This window comes from Prunus dulcis, chromosome 1 (genome assembly GCF_902201215.1).
Source record: "Prunus dulcis chromosome 1, ALMONDv2, whole genome shotgun sequence".
Classification (NCBI taxonomy): domain Eukaryota; kingdom Viridiplantae; phylum Streptophyta; class Magnoliopsida; order Rosales; family Rosaceae; genus Prunus; species Prunus dulcis.
The window spans coordinates 18,059,054-18,074,735 of NC_047650.1; the positions used below are offsets into that span (position 1 = coordinate 18,059,054).

The following is a 15,682-nucleotide window of genomic DNA, read 5'->3' on the forward strand; positions in this document are numbered from 1 at the left end:
TGTATCCAAGAAAGTAATATATGATATAAGTATATTGTAAATATGAAATAGGAGCAGGCAGAGAAATAAAAAATGTTAAAAAAATTTTTTAAGTTAAACACGACGTGCACTGAACGTCTTAAATGAGAATTAATTACTCTTTTACGGCGCGTAAAACATGTTGTAATTTCTTTAACTGAATTACGGCTCACAGGGAACGTTGTCTTAAGTTTTTATTACGACATTCATGCACGCCGTGATTGAGGAACACTATTTACGACGAGGGCTTTGACTGCTTGCGTGTTTCACATCGTGAATAATAATTCACGACGTGCTTTGTGCGCCGTAATAGATGTGTTTTGGTGTAGCGAAGAATCTATCCCAAAAAAAAATGACTATTAAGAAATCCAGATGAAAATATTAGATAATAAAAAGTTAATTAATTTCGTGCGTAGGTATACAAAACAAAAATATGAAGGAAGAATATTGACTTTCACTAAACTTGATATGTAAAAGCTACAATTGATTTTGCTTTCACAAAAAAATTATTAAAAGTATCTGATACACCAAGTGTCATGTTTCACACACACTCTTCGTCAAGACTTGTATAAAACTTTAATTCCTCGAATATCGTCGTCATGCAAATACAAGTTGGTGGCTCCAGAAGCTATGTAGGGGTACATGACAGCTCCCTCAACTGAGCTATGCCCAAGTCCCAGAAGGTGACCAATTTCATGCAAAGCCACAGTCTCCAAGTCATAATAACCTTCCAAAGCACCCACAGACCAAGGCTCCTCAGCATCATAATGGAATTTCCCATATGTTGGAGCATAAGCATGGGCCAAAACCCCACCAGGCCCATCAAATGAGCTCCCATCTCCATGATCACCGTATTCGAAGCTAATCTTTATGTCAGCCCGCTTATAGTTTTGCGACCGACTAAACCTGAAGTGTGTGTTGGTGGCCCATGTCCGAAAAGCCCTTGAAATCGGCCCCATGGCTTCGGTTGGGGTGGTAGGGAGAAATGCAAATGTTAGATGGTGCTTAGAACGAGGCCATTTTAGCTTTCCCTTGAAGAAAGAATAGTGAGATACTCCATAAACATTGGAATCATGATCGTGGTTGTGACCGCGGTGCTTTTTCTTTCCCGATTGCATTGAGGTGGCACCATTGATGATATCCGCCACGCCACAGCGAGGCATCATCATTTTTGACACCGTTTTGGCATCCAATGTTCCGGTGGTCTTGAGGTGGTAATTGAGTTGATATGTCTTGACGGCCAACTCTAAGAAGTCGTCGAAATCGTCATCATCGGCATGAGGGTCGTGCTTTGCATGGGCATAGCTTAAGTATCCAAACTTTTCGAGGTATAGTTTGAGGTCATGGATGCCTTGGATGTGGTCACCCTTGTGAACGCCCTTAAGATGGTCTAGGAATTCAAATGCTGATGAGTTTTTGTTGCGAGGTTCTAATGATGAAGCTGCAAAAGAGAGGATAGAAAGGAGGTTGAGGAGGAAAGTGAACGTGAAGAGAGAGCATAGAGTTTTCAATGCCATTATCACCTACGTATAAATAAAAAAAACTAGGGTTAATACTAAACTACGGTTCTGGCCTATTTATAGACCCTAATCATATAAAAATAATAATTAACGATGAATATTTTCATACTGAGCATAGGAAGATTAATCTTGTAGTTGCCCTAATCCTAAAATTAATATATATATATATATATATATTAATTCTATAAATTCTATAAAGTACTAAACCAGATCAACTTCATCAAAGTTAATGAATGGTGCAAAAATGGACAGCAAATGGAACAAAAAAATAAAGGTCATCAACAGACCAAGTGGGCAAATAATAGTCATATCAGATCGAACACCCATCAGTAACTCAGTCAAAGATCACATGTATGTGCTGGATAATAGTATTATTCTCCAAGCTTCTTTGTGTTTATATGTAATCAAATTCTTTTTTCACTTGTCCCTTGCACACATTGTTTGTGTCATGATCGCCAACTTGTGTTTAAATGTGTTAGTTTACTCTAGCAGAATGTTTTTATATATGTATTTTAACACATGGATGCAAATGCAATCCCATGTGCTGGATAATATTCCCGAATGTGTTTTTTTTTTTTCTATTTAAAAATGACTTTTGTTTTTGTCGCCTGATTACATATTTGTTCTTTTGTGTATGTCTTTAGTGAATCAGAATGTTGATATGTGTATTTAAACGCTAATATGTGAAGCACATGTGTACATATATCACTAACATTGTTATGACCTTAATGGTATGTTTATTTATCAATAATGGGTATCGGAATGGTTTCAGTTCCTTATTTTTCATGCGTTTATTTGTGAAATAAATAAAAAAGAGGTAAAATCCGTAATCAAATACCCTCAAAACTAGAAATCGAATCAACTAGGTAGAGTATAGTCGATTTTATTCCAATTCCTTATTCCCAAATTTTTAAGTTCTGACTTTCCCTATTCCTTGTAAGTAAACAAGCATATACCAACTTACCAAGGATTTATGTCATTTTTCAGCTCTTGGAGGGAGTTCCAATTGAAGATGCTTAAAATCAACTATTTGAGGGATACATTTGTAGGATTCAATTGGCAATGTGTTTCAATGATTTAAATTGACAATTTTTTAGGTATTTCTTGAAATATCATCTCTACAAAAAAAAAAAAAAAAAGAAGAAAAAAAAGGAATCCAAATAGGAAAATGTTTAACCATATGATTAAATTGTTGTCATTATATCAATTTTTTGAAACACCGTGTTCATCTATTTATTTCATCACAAAATATCTTAGTAGTTTATGGTTTGTCTAATATATATATATATATATATATATATTTTCTATAGGTTGATCTTTGAATGAAGACTTCAAAAATATTAGCTTAGATCATTGAAACATAATATGGAGTGTGTCCCATAATGTATCCATCAAAGAAGCTTATTCCGTAAGTCCTTCAAGGATGAGCTATGAATGAAGACTTGAAAAATTGACAGTTTGGATTATTGAAATACAATTTAGAGTAAGTCCTCCAAGGGTGCCCCTCAAATGAAACTCCCTAAATATGCATACATATATGTATATAATTAGTCCCTTTTTACTGAGGGATCCCTACAGAATATCTAAAAGATAGACAATTCATATAATTGAAACACAATGAGAGTTAACCTTACAATAGTATCCCTCAAATAAACTTATTTGGAAAATCTTTCATCTGAAGCTTTCTTTGTATATATAATTGTAGTTCTTCTATTTAAAATGGCAGTATATATAATATATAACATATTATTTCAAAATATGCCCATATGGCTCCATTTATTTGTTACAACTTCGATTTGGGAATTGTTTGAGCCTACATGCTCTCTACATCATTATGCTAAGAAAAATCTCGCCACTAGTCTCGAAATAAAATGTCCACTAATTTTAAATATACATATACTAAAGACATAATGGTCAAAGTATGTTTAAATTTAAATAAAATTGAAATCACAGGATGGTCGTTACATGTGCCATTGTCACTTTGACATTTCATTTCCAATCTCAATGACATAATTCAAATTTAAGAACCACTAGATTTAGTATTAGAATTCAATGATGAAAATACAAATTGGGTTATAGTTTAGAATCCGGATCTGTGAATTTAACATGTGTGGTGCTTGTCTTAATTGTTGCAGAGCCTTCACCCTTGTAGCGAAGCTAGGATTTCATATGTCTAGGAGCCTCTCACAAAATAAAAATAATAAAAACTTTGAACTCACAAGACATCAAAACATCAAAAATCATATTGTACAATCATAATTGCCCTCGACGAGTTTTCATATTTTGAAATCGTTGCATAATAACCTCGTCATCTATACTATTAAAAATGCCTCGTCATCTATATTATTAAAAATGTCTTTCTCAATATATGCAACCAAGTAATCATTCATCCATAAATCCCCCATTCGATTGCGTAATCAATTCTTTACAATATTCATAGCAGAAAATACTCGCTCTACACTTGCGGTGGCAACAGGTAGGATTAGTGCTAGTGTTAGAAGCAAGTACACTAAAGGGTAGATTTGATCTTTTTCTGTCTCAACCATCTTTTGCGCAAGATTAGTGATCCCTTTCAATTCTGTGAAGTCATTATTAGAGCTTACGTCCCAAATGTAATTCTCAAGTTGTTCCTCAAGTAATTTGAGGTCATATTCAGAAAAACCACTTGGATAAAATTGGGCAAGTTGCATCAACTTTGCTTTATCAAAAGCAAAGAATGAATTACTTAGACTCAAGCAATTGAAAGACCCATCAATCAAAGGGAAAAAATGGTAATATAATTAAAATTTGAGAAAATTCACAAGCAACTGATTTGGTCGTGTTTCTGATTCAAGAAAAGAGAAAAAGGCTTAGGTTTATTGATTTATACAACAAAACAATATATAATTATAATAATAATTCTAATCCTTTTGGGAATGGGTAGTGTATGATTGTAGGAAATTTGGCTGGTTAGTGGGGCTCACGTGGTAATATAGTTTTGGCTGAATACTACTTTTGGCTACTGGATATGGCCCATGTAGTAAAGGACTTTTAGCTTAGAGGAAATTGGGCTGATTACTAGTACTTTTTTTTTTATTTATAATAATTAAATTTCAATGGGGGCCAATGACTGCACTGGTCCCCATGTACCTCCGCTACTTGGTAAGGTGGGCTTTTGTGAGTGTCGGGGCTAAGCCTGGGGGTGGGGTAAGAGAGAGACGCGGGGTATCTTGAGAAGCTTTTGGTCGCAACGAGAAACAGAGAGAGTGTGGCCGTATGAATTAGGTGCGGTTGGGATTGGAGTGGTGGTGGTGGTGGTGGTGGCTGGTGAGTGGTGGCAATACTTTCTTAATATTTTAGTTCATATGGACAATTTCACCCCTCAATGCAACGGCAAAATTGACAAGACATTGACGGTAAGACCAATTTTATACTAAATGGAGAGTTGGACTACTGAAAAGAAAATTTTAGTTGGTGGGCCAAAATGGAACAATAGTTGAGGGACCATTTCAGTCGAAAACCCTTATTAATTTTTACTTCTAATAGCATATTTGGGAAAGAAAAAAAACTTGTATGGCACGGAAATAACACTGTTTTGCTATTCCCAACCAATCATGTTATTAGACGGTAATGTACAAGTTTTTCTCCATACCCAAACATCTAAACAAATCTCAAGCACTGCCACTATAAGTACAAAACTAATAGACAACACAATACGCATAACAACTGATTAACATTTGCAACATGTTTTGATATTGGTTAAGATGAAACTACATTTAAATACAATATTCAAGTGATTTGGCACGGCAATGAATTAAGGCTTGGCAATGAAATCAATTTCAGCATCAACGTATCAAACTAAACAAACAGTAGAAACACACATCAAAACTGGTAATTGCATGGCGATGAAACAAATCTAAATAGCCATAATTGAAAAAGACTATCCACCAAACAATTGCAGCATGCAATTACAATTCATTACAACAGTATTTTCATTTCTACGATAAAAGATAAGTTTTCCAAATCTCAACTCCCAGAAACCATCTGATAAGATCAGGGTATTCCAGTTCACAGGTCTTGCACACTTAAACCTGCAAACATGAAAGTAAAATTTTCATTCCTTTAATTAGTCACAACAAATTGAACAAAAAACCAAGTCAGTACATCAAATAAAGTAAGCATAAACATTCAAAGTTGCCCAAGTCATTTAACAACAAACTAGGTTATAAAAAAAAACTCCCAACAATAAATGACATTACTTGCATCCTGACAAGTGAAAAGAAAGAATGGGCGACTTGAAAACATATCTAGAGAACTATATGCTTGCACAAACGTACTTTCACAGCCCATGCAACTGCATTTGCACAATTAATTTCGTGGAAATATCATACAGGTTTGTGAAGAACCCAGTTGATATCTAGAGGCCTAAATTACTTTAAACTAACACAGAAAACCTAATAACTTTAAGGACATGCAATAGCATTATTGCTTGCTTCTATACAGATAATACTGTTTCCATAACAATTTACCTGGAGGAAGAGACTGCTTCAACTTGTCAGCCTTCTCTGTGTCAAAAACACAAAGCGTGTAGAGGTACTTGGAGCAACGGACCTTGAACTTCACCGCATCCTTGCTCCTCTTAATTTTCACCGAGCGTGCGTCTTTCCTTCTTGCAGTGAGAAGGAAATCTTTAATCTCATGGATTTGCTTAGGCTGTGGAGAAAACAACAAACAGGAAATCTTAGCACCAAAGAAGAAAACATAAAACAATAAAGGATCCAATCTCGGCAAACAACGTGGAAAATCATAACCATAGAAGCCAACCTGAACAAAATGTAACAGAATAAAAACTGAATATTTCAAAAGGATCTAAAAGGTATCAAATTAAAAGTAACAAGGCCCCAGAAAACATAATACAGGACTTTAGTCAGGATATGAATGCACCAAGATTGATAATATCATCACTGATGTACTGTAATCAGGATATGATGGGCAACAAAATGAAATTCTATATAACATTTTGCTTGAGGGTTCAAGACAATCTTACTAGAATTAAATCCAGAGTTTAAAAAACTGTTGGAACCAGCCATATAAAAAATGCGATAAGTTAGAAGCAGTAGTGACATGAAAACAAGGATTGGAATCTAAGAACAGAACCACTAAACCAAATTACAATACTATGAATTATCATTTTAATTGAAAAAAGGAATTGTCAAAAAAACATTCATTTATCTAAATATAGATTTTTAAATTATTCAAAGATATTCCACTTAACCTCATCCACCATCCTCTGAACATTACCTTCATTCTCTCTACCTAAACTTTGAATTTTCATTCACACTTGCAGTCAAAAAAGACACTAAAGACTCCCCTCTTTTATAATTACTATTGGATTATGCTTCAATCAACCCATACCCAAAATGCACCTCATCTAAGCCTTTTCAGAAATCTATGTATCTTCATTTTTTTCCAAAAACACAGTCAACTATGCACATACAGAAATAGATCAAGACGGGAATGCTCAAATAGCACTTAAATCTTCATTCCAGGTGCCAACGTATCTCAACAAAAATAACTTTGCCACCGTCCAACAAAACCCAAACAAGAAAAATTGAAGAAAACCCATTTCACTACATGGATCGATTCACGCATAAACTACCAGAACAAGCACTTAAATTTCAGTATGTGCATAGTTATGTGTATATATCAATGTGTGTACATCTACATGTTTATAACCATTTTAACCAACGCAACACAGGGAGAAAGAGAAATTGAAGATACCATTTTGATGGCGGAGAGGCTTCTCTTTCTTCTCTTGGTAAAGGCAGATCGACAGGCACCGAGCCGCGGTTCAGTTTTCTGACCTGTATTTATACCTCAAGCTAACGGTGCAAGAGGTTCTTCAACAGCTTAAACCCTTGAGAAAATGGCTTTTAAAGAGAGCCGTCCAATAGAATCGGACGGTGAACTTTCAATATTGTGTGTTTGTTTTAGGTTTAATCGGACGGTTGATGGTGGACTTTCAATCTCTCACTTCCGCGTTCTCTCCCTGCGATAAAACCCACAAATAAATCCAAACTCATAAACACATATCAAAATCAAATCCAAACCCTACGATCTCCTTGCCTCCTCTCTCACTCCCTCTGTGCGCCTCATGTAACCTCTCGGATTTAACAAAGAAAATTCTTTCTAATTTGGAAACTCTGTTCTTTCTAATTCTTTTTCCTTTTATTTTGGGTCATTAAACGATGGGCCCTTTCAATGAAAATAAGGTCATGCTAAGTTTATCATATTTTTATACCGCACTGTATATCATCTCTCTAATAGAGGTGGTGCCCACCAATACAATGAGGCCTACCTCTGTTAGAGATGTGGTACATAATGTGTTATAAGAATGCAGTACGCCAGACATTTTCCACGAAAATATTCTAGGAGAATCACATTTCACTCTTTCAAATTGTACTATGATTAATTAATTTATATGGCAATTTGAAGAATAAGATTTGCTTACTTCAAAATTTGTACATAATCAAGGGAGTTCTAATCTCTGCCACTCATTTGAATCTGTCCCATTAACGATTCATATTTTGGTCAGAAATGAATATTCCATTTATTGGATGAATATATTCAGAGGTAAATGGATGTCAAATATAAATAATATTTAATAGGCATTCAAATTAATACCCATCATTTGAAATTAATTATGTATACTTCTGTCTGATGTCCTGTTGAACTTGGTGTTTCTGTCCATTGAGATTACCTAGTGTCAATATTTTCACTTCTACTTCTCAAGACTTGTGATTTGTTGGCTCCTGCTGTCTTCGTGCAGCAGATGGACTACACAAAATGCATGACAGGTAAAATAACGAAAATATCAAGTGCGAAAACGGAAAAGGCTTTGGCTTCTTAAAACTGAGATGAACCTTGAAACCCTTGAAACATCAAGTGTGAGTGAGAGGTGAACCTTTTAGGAAGGCCTGCAAGTCACAGAATAAAACGAAAAATTTCAAAGCAAGTTATAACCGTGATAAATGCTTATAGCTTCAAAACTCAGGTTCAGCCTTGTTGCTGAAGTTATAACTCTAGTACCAAACTTTCAACATGATTCCAATCTATATAATTCAACAACAATGAGGCTGTTTAAGTTAGGAGATGGTTAAAAAAATCAACCAGTTTACGTAGAACCGGCAATTTGATGTTGATACATCCTTGCATTTCGGAAGGCCAATTTGTTTCAAAAATGACCAATGCAAGTTGCATTTCCTGCTCCAGATACCACTCAAGGACCAACAGCCACGCAATATCTTGCAACAAAAGTCTGCTTTCAAGATACTCACAGTGATCAAGACTGGGAAAAAAGCTCTACAAGTATTTCTTGCATGTTGCAAGCAGAAAAGGGTGAAGAAGAAAAGACAATTGAGTTCGTATTAAACTCCCAAACTAAAATTCAATTTGTTCCATCCACGTGTTTCCTCTTGCCTATGCTACACCAAAAATTATAGACAATAACTGAAAGAACTTCTCTTCATCTTTCAGCATCTTCAGAAGCTGGGGTCTTGCCCTCCTGATCCTGCGAGTTAGCATTAGGAACCGGCTGCTGACCTACTGCCCTTTCTTTGCTGAGGGCTGGTCTTGGTTCTACAGAATCCTGTTTAATGAGGGAATATTTCTCAACAGGCTTGCTAGATTCTAAATTACTATGGCTACTTGCTTCTGTTACTTTCTTCTCATTTCCTCCTTCATGCGCTTTTGTTTGGCCACTATTCATTTGCTTCTTTGATTCAACCACAATTTCCTTCAGAGTTTCTTCAAGTTTATGTAGTCTCACTCTAACCTCCAAAAGTTCCGGATTAGATTCTACTTCTTTTTCTTCAGCAGCATTTAGTTCTATTTCTTTTTCTTTTGCTTTCGCTTCTTCTTTCTTCTTTCTTCTTTTTCTCCTCCAGTTCCTAAGATGATGATTTCGGTGAGGAGAGGAAAATAAATAAAAAGAAATCCAGTAAAGTTTTTAACCACAGGCAACCAAAAAGCAAGCATCAGATTCAAGATTAACAAAGAAATAAACATTAGCGATACACATATCTTGGCCAATTTACAAATATGCCCTTATCAAATTTAACACCATATATTTAGATAGCATATGATTAGAAAAGTTGAAGTTGTACATGGTTAGTTAGAACTTAGAAAGTTTTCAACCTAACTTTTTTAATAATTTAAGGAAAAACTATGATCTTCTAAATATCCAATATTTAGATAGCATATATATACGGTTATACATGTGTGTGTGTGTTTGTGTCTTAGCATAGAGTTGGTAATACGCAAATCATTAACCTAGTATATGTGAAACTTTTGGTTTCACAACACTATCGTTGCCAAATCTCTAACTCAGGTAACTTCGAGGCATGCCATCAACAAATGATGAGTGAATCAGTAAAAAATAAATAAATAAATAAAAACTCATTGCAGCATGTTTCTGAAAAGGATGTTTAGAAAACTAGACAGATTCTTAAGGAGTATCCTTGGATTGTAAATGGTGAATTCAAACAATGAAAGAAGTATCATAGATTTAGAGCAAAGATGGAGAAAAAGAGAAAAAGATAGATGATGGTATGATGGTATGATGGTATGATGGTATGATGGAAGAAACACACAATGGCATACAATCCAATAAAGAGCAACTAATATATATGCACTAAAGATATCAGCACAAAATCATATTGGTTCAGTTACCGCTTCCATTCTTCTGATTTCGTAGCGAGGATATTGAGCCACTAGATAAACGGCTGTTACACAAAATAAGTTCTTAGTTAGTAGTGTGAAACCATGAGAATCAAATATGAAACATGATTGACACCCAAAGAAGGCATGCAAGCAAAGAACAGTTGTACCAAATGGAAATCGAGCCTAACCATGAAAAGGAGAAAGGTAAGAACATGTCTCAGATACCAGTCACATTTAAAGTACAGATAATCTTGTTCACTAATGATTTATTTGGCAAATAATCTGGAGCACGCAGTCACCAATAAGGTCATTCTAGCCTAGAAGAGAAGAAAATTAAGTGGCTTGCTGCAAAACTAGTGACAGTGTATCAAGTTCCTTTCCCAGTACTTATGTATTACCAAAGACCTAATCATTAAATTTGTTTCCTTTTAACTCCAAACAGGAAATTCTAACAATTACAGACTCAAAAAATTAGAATGATTTATTTGGGGTGGACTAAAATGCATTCCTTCTTAAATTTTACACATACACAAACATTTGCTTGAACATTTTCCTATCCTTGAACAACTTCAGAGAAATCAAGACCACCCTCAACAGGTGCTTCAGCAACTGGCTTCAAATTCAATATTTCAACACCACCTTTGTTAGCACTCGTTCACTAAAACCTTAAAACACCCACCATGCTCCTAATTTCAATAAAATTTTCATTTTAACATTCTCCCAGCTACAAAGCGTCTAGTGTCTACATGCATGCACAAATTTGTTTCATACAATGCCAATGAGAACCAAAAACAACCTACAAGATTTAAGAACAAAAACAAAACCAACAGAGAACAAATGAAAGAAACAGAAAATGCAAAGCAAAGCAATACCCAACTTCTTTTTGGAAGGTCGACCAGTGAGGAGGATTTTTGCAGCTTTCATGAAGTTGAGCTTGTCCAGTTGCTTAAGTGAGTCATGGTATCTACTCAGACTAGTCTCCTCAGCATTGCCACTGCTGTGGTTGTAGTTTGTGTTGGTGTTCGTATTCGGGGCCTTGATGCAAAATGGTCTCCTTGGTTGTAATATCGTGTGTTTGAAGCATTTCGAGCGTCTAACAGAAGCAAGTAGCCGTAGTAGTTTAGAATCTATCGGTCTTGGCTTGTAAATCTGGGTGGTTTCCTATCATTGTGGATCCAAGTGTGCTGTGCGATCATGACCATCCTATGCTTAACCTCATCTCTACGTGTCAATATATACATTTTGAGAAGTAATTAAGTTTGACTGTAAGATTCAACACATCCTATGCACCTAATCACTATTCTAAAATGATGTACACAGAAAAACAAACACCTACTAGTATACAAAGTTTACATACTATCTGATTGAAATTAAAGGTCTGCTTACTGATGTTGGAGATTGTTCTGCAATTGCAACATCGCTGAATATCATAAGCCTTGAATTGATGGAGAAGATTTCAGAATTATGTAGTGTAAACCCATGAGGAAGTCGTAAAGGTAGTCCTTTCCAGAGGTGTAAATTCACATATGGCACCACAACAGTTTTGAGAATTGTTGACAATACAGCCTGCAGTTGAAAAATCTTGATGGTATTGATATCAAATGGAGCAATGGCTCTATATTAAGAGGAGAATGTAGAAGAGAAGATAAATTAAATTTTCATACATTGTCATAAAAAATACACGGGACATATTTTGACATAAAAAATGCATTTGAAAGTAATGTTGTCTAGGCTCTAGTCTGTAGACTATGTACTATAATTCAACTTATAAATTTGTCACGGAAAAAAAAAATTATAAATATTCTGCATAACATATCAAATCTTGTTTACCCCACAAGTTGATACGGGTTCATGAGCACTTACAGTTGGGGCTCATTAACAAGTAATTAAGACCAAGAGGTCCAAAAATTTACCTGCAGCTTGTACCATGTCTCTACACTACTTGATATAACAGGAAATGCTTATATTCAACTATGATCGACAGGCTGGCTCTTTTAACAAAACTATATTAACAATGCTATGTGAAGTCACACAGAAAAAGAAAAGAAAAAAAAAGAAGAAGAAAAAAGCTCTGTAAAGTGCATTTGAAGCTTAAAACAATCATTTCAATAATTTCATGAAACAAAGGAATGTACCTGAACAAGATGCATGTGAAGGTTACCAATTTTGCTCCATTTCAAATATGCAGTAACATGATTCAATTTAATAGTACCAGCTAGTTTATTTATCAAGATATCTGGAAAACATGAAGCATGATTCTCCTGCACCAACAAAAAACACATGGAAAATCATAATGAACAAGGTGATATAAATGTGCGTGAAACTAATGGGAGGATACAATCACTCCGAGGAAGCATACCAATGATATACACGCAACCGGTATTACTTCATCAGCATCCATGACACTAATTGTCACATCAGAGTAAACAGTGATATTAATGCCATTGTTAACAGCTGTCATTATTGGTGGAGAAGATACAGATATATTAAGCTCCATATCTTCATTGGGATACTGCTTGTACAGTTGAGGAACAATGTATTTCCATCCAGCAGTATTCAAAAGGGACTGGTCTGGTGTTTTGTTGATCACCCATTGCATATAATTCTCCTAAACGAATACAAGGGGAAAAATAATATCTTAGTTTCACTACGTACTTGAACTCTAAAATATAGAGCTACAAGGGTACAAATCCGGCCAGGCACAGGTCAGTTCGTTGTGAAATGGTGAAGTAAGATTTCAGTACACGGAAGTTTGATAACTATAGATAACCTTATTGGAAGAAGAATGAAGCGAATTTCAAAAAAGGAATAAATGAATGATTATTGTTTAGTATTATCTGAAGAAAAAAACAGAGGTGAAAAGAATAAACTTACATTGAAGAAAACTAAGGACACTGAGCTAAAGACATTTTCATGTAATGATATCTCAACCATCTTAGCTGGAGCATTGAAGAGAACATGATCTAGTGAACCCTTATTGTATAGGCTGGAAGCAAAATCATCATTGGGAGCCATTATTAGACCATTGATCTGAAATTCAATGGAAGAATTACTCAATACAGGATTGCCCACAAATGTAACATTCAAAGCAGCAATGTCATCCAGTGCGATTTGTTTTGGAAGTGATTTCAGTAAGGAGTCAAGCTTCATTATTCCTTCTCTGATTTTCTTGGAAATATTGTCTTCAACTGCAGAAACTATTTGACCTTCAAAAGCATCCACTAACCTGAAAGAGAATGTCAGAGGATCAACTGCAATATTTGGGGTCAGAAAAAGAATTTTAAACCATATGGGTGGACCTTAAGTGGCCTTGGTTGATATAGATGCAGATCCAACTACAAAAATTGGGAACAGGGGAGGGGGTATGGAACGACCTTTGACAGAAACAAAGAGGCACATATATCTTTCTCATAGCAAAGTTGATTAAGAGGATTGCATACCCTTGGTAAAGCCAAGATGCTCCACCATCTAACTTAATGGAGATATCTTTCACATAGCATCCGCATTCCAAAACAGACAGCTTAAGAGTTCCTTCTTGGCCATTCAAAACTAAGGTAACACCCACTTCCATACCTTCAACCTTTTTCAGAAGCACCACTTTTTAACAAGGTAAAATCAAACAAATTGGGGAGAAATAAGATTAAGTTTGCTAAGAACATTGTATCTTAGTTTAATTCATTCCAATCCTCTACCTCTTTCCTTTCAACAATTCAAGCTCAATGGAAATTTCTCATGACTCGATGATCTTGGAACGCACATAACATACTGCAGCACATTACAGAGTTTGACCACAAAAAGTTCACTATAACTGCACTTTGTTTAACTGTATCATAATTTCATTTTCTACTTACAAATCTGTTACATTGACTTATGATATGAAATTATGGGACGTATTGATTGGAACTCCACAAAAGAAACCAACATGAGGCTTCCTAAGGAAACAAGACAGCTCATGCCACTCCACGTTGGTCACTTCTCACTGTCCTCAAGAGAAAAAGAAAATACAGAAAATGGCTAGCCAAAGGGTTATCAACTTATCAGAGGCCTATTGGTTGCATAAAATCTATGTAAAGTCTAATTAGAAGTGAACTACAAATTCCAGAAAAAAAGAGGATAAAAACAGCCTCATCTACCATAATCCTATGTGTTGGTTCATAATTCAAATGCCATTAAAGCAAGATCAAAGCAAAATAAAAAGGAACAAAAAAGTTTATAAAGAAGAAAGAATAGCCTTTCTAAGTTGCTCCATGTACCTGAATGGAGGCGTCCCCATTATCTGAAATATCAAATAACCAACTGCTATAAGAATACCACCAATCCATACTCAAATTTGCCGTGGCTCCTGAAGCAATTAAAGCAATACCTGAGTCACCAGTCTCCACATATGAAGAAGCAATATCAACATTATAGTTGTGATATTGGATAGAACAACATGAACTTGGCCAACAAGTGGGATTTTCACAGACTTTTCAATCTGAGGCAGTTGAAGGGGGATTATAGAGGAAACAGCCTGCTCTATTAGCAAGTCCTTGGAAAACTCAAGCCCCTTGCTGGATATGACAACAGATATGAATCCTTTTTCTTGGGTTCTTGTAGGAACAAGAAAAAATGATAAAATTATGAAGATAATAGCAGATGCCATGAACTTTGTGAAGGAACCCATCTCAGAAAACAGTTAGATTAAGCTACTACAGCATGCACCGTGGAACTAGAGAATTGCAAAGAGCATGTCCTTTTGAAACTTTGGAGTGATAATCAAGAATTTTTCACAAAAAATGGATAACCAAATGAAAAAACAAGTCAAATTTCAACACAGGCCATGGGAAACTTAAAAAAAAAAAGGATCCTGATCTTGGGTTTTTTGAGAAAATGAATCCTTCTTCTGTTTTTGGTGTCATGATGAACCAGTGAGACTGTGAGAGCAACAGGTGGGAATTGTAAGAGTTCGTGGAAAAAGTTAGTTGGTTGAGGTTTTGGAGTTTTCTGCATTATTTGAGAGGCAGTTGGCACTTGGCCTGGCTTACGAAGTTTAAGATACTGTGGCAACCAGAGTAGCAAACGCAAGAATATGCTCCACCTCCAGTTGGAAAACATGATCGTGATTTTTCAAGGGTAAAAAGTGAGTTTTGGTTTCTGTAGTTTGTCAATTTTTTCACTTTAATCCTTGTAGTTTCAATTCTTTTACTTTTACCCTTGTAGTTTGATATTCTTACAATTCAAGGACACATTACAAACTCCATCAAATTTCTTTCAATTTCGTCCATAATATCAAGAATACTTGCTTATTCAGTCAAAAAAATTGGACAGAAATATCTATTTCCAGCCTTCTTGTATTGCGATAAAGGTATCCAAATAAATAATTGAGGATCCAATTATTACGTGATACACAAAGGAATTAAAATGTGCTTATCATTCTAGACAATGTGGATAAAGTAGATCAAATA

The 15,682-nt window shown here is 35.3% G+C and overlaps 2 protein-coding genes and 1 pseudogene across 2 annotated transcripts; all 3 read right to left on the reverse strand.

Moving 5' to 3' along the window:
* Positions 1-575: 575 nt before the first annotated feature.
* Positions 576-1,535, reverse strand: LOC117618890 (metalloendoproteinase 2-MMP-like). Its single transcript, XM_034348690.1, has one exon. It carries the CDS (start codon positions 1,533-1,535, stop codon positions 576-578), a length of 960 nt encoding a protein of 319 aa, XP_034204581.1.
* A 3,796-nt stretch (positions 1,536-5,331) lies between these two features.
* On the reverse strand, positions 5,332-7,500 carry LOC117614239 (60S ribosomal protein L38-like). The gene is made up of 3 exons (XM_034342982.1): positions 7,299-7,500; positions 6,047-6,230; positions 5,332-5,608 (listed from the first exon to the last, which is right to left on the reverse strand). Exons 1-3 carry the CDS (start codon positions 7,299-7,301, stop codon positions 5,586-5,588), a joined length of 210 nt encoding a protein of 69 aa, XP_034198873.1. The 5' UTR covers positions 7,302-7,500; the 3' UTR covers positions 5,332-5,585.
* Positions 7,501-8,836: 1,336 nt separating this feature from the next.
* LOC117620518 lies at positions 8,837-15,307 on the reverse strand (annotated as a pseudogene).
* Positions 15,308-15,682: the final 375 nt, after the last annotated feature.